Source organism: Montipora capricornis, chromosome 1 (assembly GCF_036669925.1).
Source record: "Montipora capricornis isolate CH-2021 chromosome 1, ASM3666992v2, whole genome shotgun sequence".
In the NCBI taxonomy this organism is placed as follows: Eukaryota; Metazoa; Cnidaria; class Anthozoa; order Scleractinia; family Acroporidae; genus Montipora; species Montipora capricornis.
In genome coordinates this window covers 28,469,671-28,482,111 of record NC_090883.1, presented here as the reverse complement: position 1 = coordinate 28,482,111, position 12,441 = coordinate 28,469,671, and the positions used below count along the sequence as shown (strand labels likewise).

Genomic DNA, 12,441 nt, shown 5'->3' with positions numbered 1-12,441 from the left:
AACGAAAATTGCCTAGTAACGATGAATTACAACTACGGGTAAACTTCGGAAAATGGGGAGAGATTACCAGAAAGATAAATTTGTAAATTAACTAGAAGTTATTTGTTGTAAAAACAGAAAGAGGTTCTCCCTTATTGTTACTGCTACCACCGGTAAATTTGCCAATGGAAACAACGAGGCCCTATTAGGGGCTATCAGGATATGGGATATGTAGGTAAAAAATTATAGTGATACAGGATATTTGAGAGAAAAATTAACGAGACGCGGGATGTTTAAAAAAACCAAATTGGCATTATAGACATACAAACCACAGGAATTAACAGGATACAGGATATTTTGGGCAAGAATTGACAGGATACGGGATACTTCGATCCCCTCCTCCCCTAATGGGGCCTCAGCGATCTGCATAGCAATACTACCAGGATTTTTTATTTTTATTTTTTATTTTTCTTTTTTTATTTTTTTATTTTATTTTTATTTATTTTTATTTATTTTTTATTTTTATTATGATTATTTTTAATACTACCAGAATTTATATTTTCAATTAAGGTTTTTGAGGAATGTCAGGTTAAAAAGGTGAGATTTGTTTGGAATACTGACTGGAGATCGGCCACTTCATTTCTTTGCTTTGGTTTGTGTATACAAAAGCAAAGCAAAGAAATGAAGTGGCCGATCTCCAGTCAATATTCCAAACAAATCTCACCTTTTGATTTGTTTGGAATACTGCCTGGAGATCGGCCACTTCATTCCTTTGCTTTGGTTTGTGTATAAAACCAAATAGAATAATATTGTGCTTTTGTATTTGATTTCTCTTTTTTGTATTTGGTTGTTTGAGGTTTTTTTCCTAATATTCTTTTCACGTTTTTGATTCCTGTTCTGGGTGTAATGGATTTAATTGTTGTTGTTGTCGAATGTCATTGACTTTACCATGATCACATACTTAGTCAAAGTCACACATCATAAGGGCGTTCTGGGCCTGATTGCCACTTCCCTTTCACGATTTATTTTGTCCTCATTGACATAACCGACCATGTATAATTTTACAACTGGGACAGTCTTTCATCTCCCCAGGAGGGTAGGAGATGACTCCTTCTTGGTAATAATGTTCATAGTAGAATACACAAGAACGAAGCAAGATCTTGAAATAACATAGAAATTAGAAAATCTCCTTACCTTTAGCTTGCCGTACTCTTAGAAAAAAAAATCATCTGTCTACTTTATGAAATACTTTTAATATGTTAGGTTACTGTGTCAACTATCGCGAGTGGAAAGGATTCCAACCTAAATTACGCCAGATGTCACCACACCTAACAAACGTAAAAAGCAATCCAAGGGCTCCAAGAATGATTGACAGGAGTTATTGACTGAATACGAATAAACAACTGATTAAGATTTGTCTTTTTATTATAACAATGTGATTCTCATTCAGTCATAAATAAACAACTAGGCTCCCAGAAACCTGCAAACTGAATTTTTAAGAAACATTCTTCAAACAAGTTTCATAAAAGAAAGATGAATATTCTTCTCTTTTGGTAATAAATTTCATTTCTATGGCTTGGCAACCATGAATAATTTGTAAATTTGTTCGTACAAATAAAGATCAGCATTAAACTGGATTAGGAACCATGAAAACCTAAAGGTTCCGGTTGTACATGTATTTCAAGGGACTCGGACGCACTGGGTTGTATCTCAAAAAAAAAAAAAAACCTCAAGTTCTTCCTTCAGTCAGCATGAAAATATATTGCAACTAATGATAATAATAATTCCTAATATGCTGCTCACAAACTAATGTGTTGTAACAAAAATTCAGCTAAAAATCTTCACACACAGAAAACACTTGAAAACTTCACGCTTAGTAATACAAACCAAGTTGTTGGCAGCAAAAATAAAATTATAGCGCATTATTCAACATCATAATTCATCATTAACAAGTTGATCGAAGGAACCAACCAGGTATATATTGCATTTAAGAGGCATTTTTTGCGAGGGAAAAACAAAACAAAAAATTGTCATTAAAAATACTACCACCTAGACTATGGAATTGTTTGGGCATTTGTGAATTCCTGAACTTCATAACAGTGTTCAATTACTGACAAAATTCATAACTATATAAGGTTACTGAAAAAGGGCAATGTTATTTCTTTCTCCAACACCTATCCTCTTCATTTTTATAACAACAATATTTTCTAAACAATTTATGGCACTGTACCGTAGAAGTAAATTCAATTTTTTTTATCACTAAATCATCTTAGCAATATAAAATATCAAGATGAAATAATTCAATTCTATACAATGTAAATGCTTACATAACATGTAAGCAAAAGATTAAAAAAGTCTTTTAACAGAAAGTATTTTTCCAACAATGATACAGTTATTGTTCAGCACCACCTTGCTCAATAGTAGATACATGTTCATGAGTTGATTTTTCACATGATAAAAATCTGCTTTCATCTGTGATAGTGGCCTCCACACTTCTATCGGAGCATGTGTCAATGCCACTGTCAGCTAATGATAGAGCGTCTGGATCAGAAATGCAATAGGTCTCTTCACCACAAGGATCCACTGATATGCCTGCATCATTGATATTGTCAGTACTTCCACACAAAGATAACACATCAAGACCATCCAAAGAAATTGAGTTTTCAAATTGATTGGTTCCATCTGATTCTTCCAGCAAAATGCCATCTCTGTCATCTGTCAGGACCTCATGATCAAATGCATCCTCATTTTCGCAATTTTTATCTTTCAATTCATTTTGATTGTTCATTCTGTCGCATCCTGTATTGCTCGTGGTTAAGTCACTGTTCTTGCCTTGTGAACACGAGGGCTCCTTGTTTTGCAAAGTATCAGTCATTTGGCAGTTTCCCTTCAGAGCCAAATGATGTTCTAGCCCTTCCAAAGAATGTTTACGCATAAGCCACTGTCTAACACTTCTTTGAATTACAGTTGCTGCTTTGCGCAGCTTCAAAAAACGCCGTCTTTCTCTAAAGCGTTTAAAAGCAGCTTGAATGACTCTCACCGCATTTTCTAACACAGCCTCTTGGAATTTCTCTATAAGTTTAATACATGCACTGTAGTCATCTTTGTCTCTTATAGACTCCACAGGTTCCTCACAAAAGTCCACTCCCCTGTTATAATTTTCGACCTGTTCATTTTTTTGCTCCAAATGTTTTCCTTCACTTGTTGCAGATAATGATAACTCCTTTTTCTCAATATCATCAGTACTTATTTTAGCACTGCTGTCATCCGTCTTGCATGTATCATCTTTTGCACTTTCCCCTTGCTCTAAAATTGGCTGAAGGGCCCTGATAATCAAGGAAAAGAGACAACAACGTAAGCTCTATGACACTATTATAAAATGTAAATTGTACAAAACACCCACAAAAAAGTCAATCACATTGACAAAAAATACATGTATACATCACTTATATATCATACAACAGTTAGTAGATCTCTCAGGCCAACAAAGGTGTTACAGTGTCAAGAGGATCAGTAAGATTCCCAGGCCAAACCTCACAGCATAAACAGAATAAAAAAAATGTAGAAAGTTAATATGGAAGCGAGGCCAGACAACATCTGACGTTAAAAAAAAAGAAGAGTTAAAAAAATTAATAAAACGTTTCGGTCAAAGAGCTTCTTCAGTTCTATATCATATATACATTGTATATAAGTAAACTTCAGGACCTTTTTTTGGACAAAATTTCTTCTATGACCCTTACTAAAATACTACATGTACACGTACTTTTCTATTGTCTTTAGAAATACGTACTGTGGCACTCATCTTACTGATATCACTAAATTTAAAAATCCGAATTCTTCAGACATTTGCTTAACAATAAAAAACATCACTTCCCACCCTCTTTGACTTCCCAATGCAATGTAAATGTAAGTATCTTGTTGTATTTTGCAGTTGCCAGGAGTTAAGTAGCTCTCAACCTTTTCTTGGGGTAGGTGGAAGAGTATAATGTGAATGATAATATTGCCAGTGCTGTTAATAATAGTACTTTTAATAATGTTCCGTCAGCTGCCCAAAATAATTATGACCAGCACAGTACATGTAGTTTGATAGGTTGAAAAAAATAGCACTTTCAGTGATTTTCTGTCAGCTGTCCAAAAATTTCAACCAGCACTGTAGGATGATCGGTTGTACATCTTGTAAATTTTAAGTATATAATTTATAACAAAATTTGAGGGCTGTACTCTCTTCATTCCGAGAGGTGTTTTCCTTTCCATTGCACAATACACTGTATATTCAAATCTCAACGGCCTTTTCGATGACCTTCACGTAGTTTCACACTTTGGAAACAAAATATTTACAAAGTGTGAGCATAATAATATTGCACATGGTTGATTTTTTTTGTATATTTTGGAAAATTCCTTGGTAATATGCAATGGTAAATGGGATTAAGAATTTCCCAACAACTTTCATTTTTGCTATGCTATTTAAAGATAGATGGCACAATACAGTGCAGGACAAGTTATTTATAGATAGCCTTTATCTATTCCCTTTTGACAAAAAGGGACATGCAAAAAGTCGACGCTTCTCGCAATGGTTGTCTCAGGAAAATGTGTCAAATAATATTCTGGCCAAATTAAATCTCAAATGAGGACCTCTAAAAGAAGACAAAGAGTCAAAGTATCATCCTTGAGATAAAGAAGAGCTAATTTAGCTGGCCAGGTCACATAACATGCATGCCCAGAAACCGTATCCCCAGAGTAGCCCTGCATTGGAACCCAAAAGGGTAAAGACCTAGAATAACCTGGCGAAGAACCATCAACGCAGAACTGAAAGACATCAGCTGCTCTTGGAGCCACATCAAAGAACAGGCCCAGGACAGGGAACAGTGACAAGCCTTCATCACAGCCTTGTGTCACACGCGTGATAATGAGGATTTGTTAATTAATTTTATCTATTCCTGGTAACAGGAACAGTAAAAATAAAACTCTTCCAATTTACTTAAGTTGCTTCCGTAGACTGCTAAAAACTTTAATAATCGTTTTAACATTGAAGGTCAACAAGCAATAGAACTTGAATTGTCATGTGATACTAAGAATACAAATTGTATTGCTTTCTCGTGGTCAACAAAGGACGTTATTCCTGAAATAATAATATTATTTATATAAACAAGGGAGTTTTCGCGACGTGATTTTGAATTTTATAAAGATCAAGCAGTTTGGATGAAGGATATCGAGTACTAATACAGAAAAAAGCCGACCGATCTGGAAAATTCGTACACTTTTGAGGCAGATTTGACAAGCGGTGCGTTTTGATGTCACTATCGGTTCACGAGGCGCTCAATCAGTATTTTCACTGACGCAAAGGTCACTCTGGTGAATCACGAAATCACGAAGTTTTTTTTATCTCAAACGAAAATTTTAAAACATGCCTCAATCAATCAAATTATGTACCGGTAGGTATGGACAACGTTCGGATTTTGTGGTAAATACAAGCAATGAAATATGTATACCTAACTTTGCTTTTGCGCCGAAAACGGTTGAATGATATATCCACACGAAAACTGAACATCAAAACTTCGAAAATATTACTTTTTCACGTTTCTTAAGGAGGAAAGTGGGTTTCGCCGGATGTAATTCACAAGCTATGATGCCCATGAAACTTCCATATAGGGAATTTCGACGCGAACGGTGCCGGCAAGATTACTGGCAAAGCGGTTATTTTCAGATCTACAGAAGGAAATGAAGCGAACCGTTTACCAAAAATAACTTTAATTGAAATTATTCACAAGAATGAATAAACGAGTGGGAAATGTCGAGAAACCCTTACACTTCCCTTACTGATTTCTGCAAAATTGTCGAACCTGCATGAACTTCCCGGCAGATGTTTTTCAAGCGAGGAGTTCATAGTAAATTACTTCTCGGCCGCGCATTTGCATTATAATCACAAAATACAAGTAAGCAAAATATAAGCTTATAGGTTAAGTCTTATGGAGCCAAAATATTGCAATATCCCCTATAAAAACCGCAAGCAGTTCAATCCTGCAGAGTCGATTGTGTGCGATCGTTAGCCAGCTATTTTGCTACCCGATATTTGCGCCAAAGCAAACTCATTTCGCCAGAAAACCTCACCGCTCGCATACGATCATTTCCTCCTCGAACTGTGAATTCTCTACGTTTTTCATGTAGTATGGATTTGAGTACTAGTATTAAAATATACATTTGTGAGTTTAAAATACGAAATCACGAGAACCAACCTTGTGAAATACTTCCATCTCCATCTCCAGTTGCATTTGTTTTGACGGGAAGAACGTTTGACAGTCGGAAAGCATCTTACAGGCCTTGTATCCAACATATTCGATTCGCTTTCCTCCTCGTTGAGGTCGTCTTCACATTTATCATCTTCGTTTTTGGTGGAAGTCATAGGCCTCTGCGCAAGCGAAGAGAAATGTCGACAAACACGTGAAACGTGCTACCTTTCTGTTGCTCCGATCCAGAGTGTTCTCGTTCGTGTATTTTGACGGGGCACGATAACAAGATGAAAACTACCCGACAAAACACAGAACAAAGTGGGAGTGAACTTTGAACTAAATGCCATTGCCCAATCTCCGCGCATGCAATTTTTGCTGACGTCATTAACATATAGCCTTTTAAATTTCCTCAGTTTTTTCAGGAGACCATCACGGGTTCCTCGTTTTTTAATCTTACTTTTAACCTTTCAATAAACTTATTTTAACGGAAAAAATACAGGTGTCCCATGCCAGTGAACAGAAAAAATTCGAAGGACTTGTATGGATCAAAATAACTGTTCGTGAGGGACCCTCCCAAAGGTTTGCCTCTTGGTCCCGTCCCCTTTCTTCAGCACTTAATGCACAGGCCACCCAATAGTTTGTGGTCTTTTAACATGGCGTCCAGGGGACCAGTGACTGAAGCTGCCATAGCGGCCATGAGTAAGTTCCTCGTAAAACCCGTTTCAACTGCGTATAATGCGAAACTTGCCGGCAATTGTGTTGATCACTATTTGCATGCAACAAGAAATCCTTGCATCCTTGCACGCGTTTTATTTGCATTGGAAAAACCTATAAGCTTAATTAAACTAAAGCTTACAAGTGAAACTGAAACTGAAAAACTTTATTTAAACACGTGACATTGATGAGCCTAAAAAGCCGGGTAAAAAGGGACTCGTTACAAAAATGTACGTGTACAAGTACCAGCGATCAACACGTTTTATGGCTTAATTAAGGTCTAGCTTGATTATAAGTAAAACCCTTAGGCTTTTAGACTAGGAGCTATAACTAGTTTAACTATAACTGATCACGAAATTCAGTTTTTTTAAAGCTTTCTTTTAATTTATTAAAATCACAACAGAAAGAGGAAAAAGTGTTCCTTATATCCCACTAGGAGACATTTATCGTAGTATTTTCAAGGAAACCTCCTCTCCTCTGAGGAATAAATAATCTTTTAATTGATAGTTTTTTTTAAAGAAAGGTTTTCTTTAAAAAAAATATTCAGAATCAATGTTGTTTCCACCTTTACATTTCCTGGGCACTGCAATTTTTAATAACTGTAACATGTTATGGTCGCACTGTTGTTATTGTATACAAAAGCTCTTTGTGCCAGAGGATTAGGCTAGCATAATATGTCACAAACACCCAAGATGGTCGAAAGATAGAAGTGATCCTCACATTTATCTGGACAATTGACTGTAAGCAATAATGTTGTCTCTCGTAGACACCTGAAAAATTCAGGTGACTTCAAGTGGATTCAACCCCCCAACCTCTTCAGTCTTTTGTCTACAACCTGCACTTCAAATACATGTTCTATCACTTTCTCTGTTGAACTGCGCGCTACACACTTATGTCAGAAGTGACGCATCAGAAAAAAGCAACCAACAATGCCATACTTGTGTTCAATCAAGATGCTTGCCTGTCTGGCAACCTGCGATAAGATTTGGCGCCATCCCGAAACGTCATTCCACTAGCCCCAGGCAATGGGACATCCTTTTTGGTCATGTCCTGATTTTAGTTTGATATGAAAGAGTTGCATTTTGTCAGGGATAACTAGTTATCACTCTGTTGGGGGCATTACTAAACCACGAAACAGCGAAACACCAAAACAGTAAAATGGAACACTAAAACACCATGTATGACCCCACCATACATTGAATACGAACAGACAAAGGTTGGATTTGACGTTATTGCTCCTTGTCATTGAGATTAAGATTAGGATTCAGATTAAAACTGAGATTAGGAGCAATACTTTTTTAGGCCTAAAATGATGTTTAATCTCAAATCCAACCTTTGTCGGTTAGTATTCAATGTATGGTGGGGTCATATATGGTGTTTTGGTGCTTCGTTTCCCTGTTTCGTTGTTTTATTGTTTAGTAATGTCCCTCTGTGGGCATGCTCTTACCATAAATGAGTCGAGTCGAGTTTCTCGTCAGACTGTTAACCACTTTTTAAATCTATGCCGTTTCAGCTAAGGTTTGCATGGCAAATAAACCCTTCTCTTTTCAAAGCACTCCTCTCTGGACAGCATTTTCAAAATGACCTGGTTTCAGGAATAGTTTTGATGGGTATAATGATTTTAGTTTGATATGAAAGGTCTTATTGATTTGAAGCCATCCATTATTTGTAGAGAAAGATCAAGTTTTTATTTCTAACGCCACTGTAGGTGTGGAACAAGGAGTGTGGCCAGAGAATGTGGAACTCTATGAGCCTTACAAAGGTACTTTGTGCAAGTCCTTTAAAGTGCTACTAAGATGAAAAGAAAAGTTCTCGTTTTTCGTTACATTTCGAAAGTACTTTGTTGAATGCTGAACAAGTGAAATTTTTTGTAGTAATTTCAAGAGGAAGGCTGTTTATTTTAACGTCACTCTTTTCATTTAACAGTCTGCCATTACTTGGTGCAGTTCCGACTGATAAGGTTCCAGCAATCTGAATTGAGGAGAAAGTGACGCCATCAACTTACTACAATAGCTTAAAAATGAAGTGTGTGAATGCAGCTTAATAATTAGTATGCAGTACAAGAGTATTTGGCTTTCAGATTGTCAAATTTGTGTTCTGCACTGTCACTAATAATACCGGTGAGCCACATTCACACACTGCATTTTTAAGGTAGTGAGTAAATGACATCACGTTCTCCTCAATCAAACTCCCTGAGGGCTTACATGTATCTGTCAGAACCGCACCAAGTGATGGCTGACCAGGAGGTGGTGAAATGCAAAAATTTGGTTTTATCAGTATAAGTAATCGCGTGATTTCAACTGCAATTTGCAAAAAATAAGCACAGGTAAATTTTTTGAAAAGCGCAGCAAGTGCAATTGGTAGTCTTGGAAAAAAAGTTCATGCTTATTTATTGCATGTTGCACGAGAAAAATCATGTGATTACTTGCCAATAACATTTATGAAAAAATGAGAAATAGTTATTAGCAGAAGCAACGCACTCGTATCACGCAATCATGGAAAAACTGTGGCATGAGTTGCACCATCGATCCATGGCCTGTATTTGATTGGCTATCAAATGAATGCAAAAATTTCACCTTTATTGCACCATTTCACTTTTCTGCACTCTGTTTGGGATTAATTGATGTGCTCTCAGCCAATCAATGCACTAAAATTTTTTCCTCTATATTAAAATTAATTAATTAATGAATTAAGTGATTTTTCTTACTGTGGTTAATTTATTCATCAGTTTGTTTAATAATAATAATAATAATAATATTAATATTAATATTATTATTATTATTATTATTATTATTATTATTATTATCACTTTATTTAAGCCTCAAGGTTATTTAGCCAATCACCAGAAATTAGAACAAATCAAATGTTGGTTTTTGAGGAGAGGGGAAGACGGGAGTATCCGGAGAAAAAAGCTCTCAGAGCAGACTTAGACAATCAACAAACTCAAACCGCAGATGGCGTCGAATCCGGGAATCGATCCAGGGCCACTTTGGTGGAAGGCGAGTGCTCTCACGACTGCACCATCTCCGCTACCCAACTAAGCTTTTGTATCAAAATAGCTTGTAGCGGGCTTTAAATAGCCTGGTTTAGAAAAAGAAGAAATACAAGAAGTGAGGGTTTAAAGAAGTTCAAGAACATTTGAACCAACATTAAAAATTTTTTTAAGTATAGCTCTCCATTCAAAATGTTCTGCCATCTTATATATTAGTCCTTATTGCCCCCAATGGGGCACTAAGGGCCGCGACAATGTCTCTTTTCCACCGGGTCTTGTCTTTCACAATTGCCTGTGCCTCTCCCCATGACAAACCCATCTCACTAAGTTCAGTTTCCACTGTCTTCCTCCAGGTGGTTTTTGGTCTTCCCCTTTTTCTTTTTCTTTTCTTTTTCTAAGGGCAACCTTGGGTATCCTCTCTGACAACATTCGTAAGACATGTCCCAGCCATCTAAGCCGGGGTTTCTTGATTTCAAGATCCATACTTGTCCACCCAGTCTTCTGGTACAGGTCATTGTTGGAAATTTTGTTGGGCCAGAAGATGTTGCAGATCCTTTGCAGACAGTTGTCTGCCGTCTTGGATGACATAAATCACCCCAGCAATCCAATGTTTGGTGCAAGCTGAGAATTACTGCATTACTGGTGTTCCACTTAATCAGCTTTCATTGCTAAGTCCCTGACTGCACACTTTTCTATTGTTTCCTTTTTTTTTGTTTACTAGATACTATTGTATTGACGGATGCTGCCCTTTGCAGGAGTACAGAGGTTCGAGTACACAAACCTTTTCAGATTTTGATAAAAGCACACCAATAGAATCATTCAACTCAGTCATGAATCATTTCTATAACTGAAAACAGCAGTCACTAAAAGCCTTGTTTCTATTAAACTAACAGGCTTATTTACGATTTTGTGGCTTAGCTCATGAAGTTAGATGCAGAAGAAATGCAGAATTCATGTCTCCATCAGGTAGGACAAGTGATAATTCCAAGTCATTTTAATAAACAGAGAATGCTACAAGTAGAATGCAAAGAAAAGTTGACAGCTTGTTTTTAATACAATGAAAACAACATGGAATCTGGGAAAGACTTCAAAAGGCATGGTAGTCTAACGAGATGCTGAAATACCTGCCTTTGTATTTACCTGAGTGTTAGTCTATCCATGTTGACCTTTAATTTTTGTACCCTTGGACCTGGTTTTCTTCAATTCGTGTTAAAAATGTGAAGAATTTATGTCTAGCATTATTGAATTCAGTTGGGATTAAACTAATCTTTCTATTTGAGGAGATGCAGGACAGTGCTTAAGTAAAAGAAAAAAATCCTGATAAAGCTCCGGAAACTTCAGACTGCGATTATCTTTGAAATCATTTTAGGTGGAATGCTCATGAACTTAACAACTAGCTTGATAGCTTGAACGCTCTTCCACTACAATCAAAGCGTTACTGGTATATATTTTTGTATATTATTCCAAGAGTCCCTGTCAAGTCAAAAACTAATTCACTTGTGAATAAAGTGATAAACAAAATATTGCAATAAATTATTATTAAACTATCCCATTTTTAGGTAATGTTCCATTCTTAAGGGTTGACAATGAACTAATCTGTGACTTCTCTGGAATTTCGGCATATATTGAGAGTAAGGCAAGTACTTTATGGATCTTCTTTGTTTTATGTGAGACCCTTGTAGACCTTAATAGGGGAATCTTTATTTACATTGTTTGGCTCATTAGCATAAGCCTATCCTTTTCTAATCTATCAGCCAAATAATCATCACTGACTATTGAAAGTCATTCATAATGACCTCTCTCTGAACCGCTGAGTGCAATTTATCAGATGATCTCTGAGTCATGATGGTTTGAAAATTCAAGATTTTACAAAGAATGTAAGGGCTCATTATGCTTTTGCCACCCAAGAATTAATCAGTTTTTCATGGCTAATAACTTGCTCATTATCAAAGCTAAAAGGCTTAAATTGGAAATTTAGCTAAGTAAATTAACCCTTTCAGCCCTGTGGGGTTCCCCATTGTCAAGTAAAATCGTCTGGCGTTAGACAGAGTAAAATCTATAAGTGGCACTATTGGGAGTGAAAGGGTTAACATGTTCTTTTGCCTTTTGAAGTCAATTTGTGAATAGCATGATGTTGTTCTATCAGCAAATTCATATGTTAATTAGACAACATGAAAACAATGACGACAGCAAAGATTCGTGTATACACTGTACATGTATGTGACTTTATCTAATTCTGAATGGTTCTTCTAGGGCTTCTCCACCAGCAAGGACTTTGAACTAAGGGATAGAGCAGAAATGAAAGCATATATTTCCTTGGTTGAAAATTCTCTCTTCCCAGCTGAGGTATTAATATTAATCACATATATGTTCAGTATTGTCTTATCATACATTGGCAGCGTCATTATTGTCATCGTCGCTGTCATTGCTTTTAGTATTCATCATACTTGCATTTTAGGAATGAATTTCAAAAATAGTTAAAATAGAAGCAACTTGATTGTTATTTTTATGAAAGATTTACAATACACC

General features: G+C 36.3%; 2 protein-coding genes across 2 annotated transcripts in view; one reads left to right on the top strand and one right to left on the bottom strand.

The window, feature by feature from the left end:
• Positions 1-1,383: 1,383 nt before the first annotated feature.
• On the bottom strand, positions 1,384-6,559 carry LOC138037553 (uncharacterized). Its single transcript, XM_068883462.1, has 2 exons — positions 6,213-6,559; positions 1,384-3,305 (listed from the first exon to the last, which is right to left on the bottom strand). The coding sequence occupies exons 1-2, from the start codon at positions 6,377-6,379 to the stop codon at positions 2,372-2,374; spliced, it is 1,101 nt and encodes a 366-aa protein (XP_068739563.1). The 5' UTR covers positions 6,380-6,559; the 3' UTR covers positions 1,384-2,371.
• A 281-nt stretch (positions 6,560-6,840) lies between these two features.
• The window catches only part of LOC138052877 (metaxin-2-like), an 11,008-nt gene continuing 5,407 nt past the window's right edge, over positions 6,841-12,441 (top strand). Inside the window, exons 1-6 of the mRNA XM_068899475.1 lie at positions 6,841-6,905; positions 8,629-8,682; positions 10,634-10,677; positions 10,806-10,878; positions 11,472-11,548; positions 12,166-12,258. Of these exons, the coding sequence (XP_068755576.1) occupies positions 6,860-6,905; positions 8,629-8,682; positions 10,634-10,677; positions 10,806-10,878; positions 11,472-11,548; positions 12,166-12,258 (387 nt within the window). The 5' untranslated portion in view covers positions 6,841-6,859. The remainder of the gene's footprint in view (positions 6,906-8,628; positions 8,683-10,633; positions 10,678-10,805; positions 10,879-11,471; positions 11,549-12,165; positions 12,259-12,441) is intronic.

Bases quoted from the DNA above. Each gene is read 5' to 3' on its own strand.
- LOC138037553 (XM_068883462.1), bottom strand. From the start codon at position 6,379: ATGACTTCCACCAAAAACGAAGATGATAAATGTGAAGACGACCTCAAC. The intron at 3,306-6,212 runs GTTGGTTCTCGT...CTTGATTATCAG, and splicing joins AGATGGAAGTATTTCACAAG to GGCCCTTCAGCCAATTTTAG.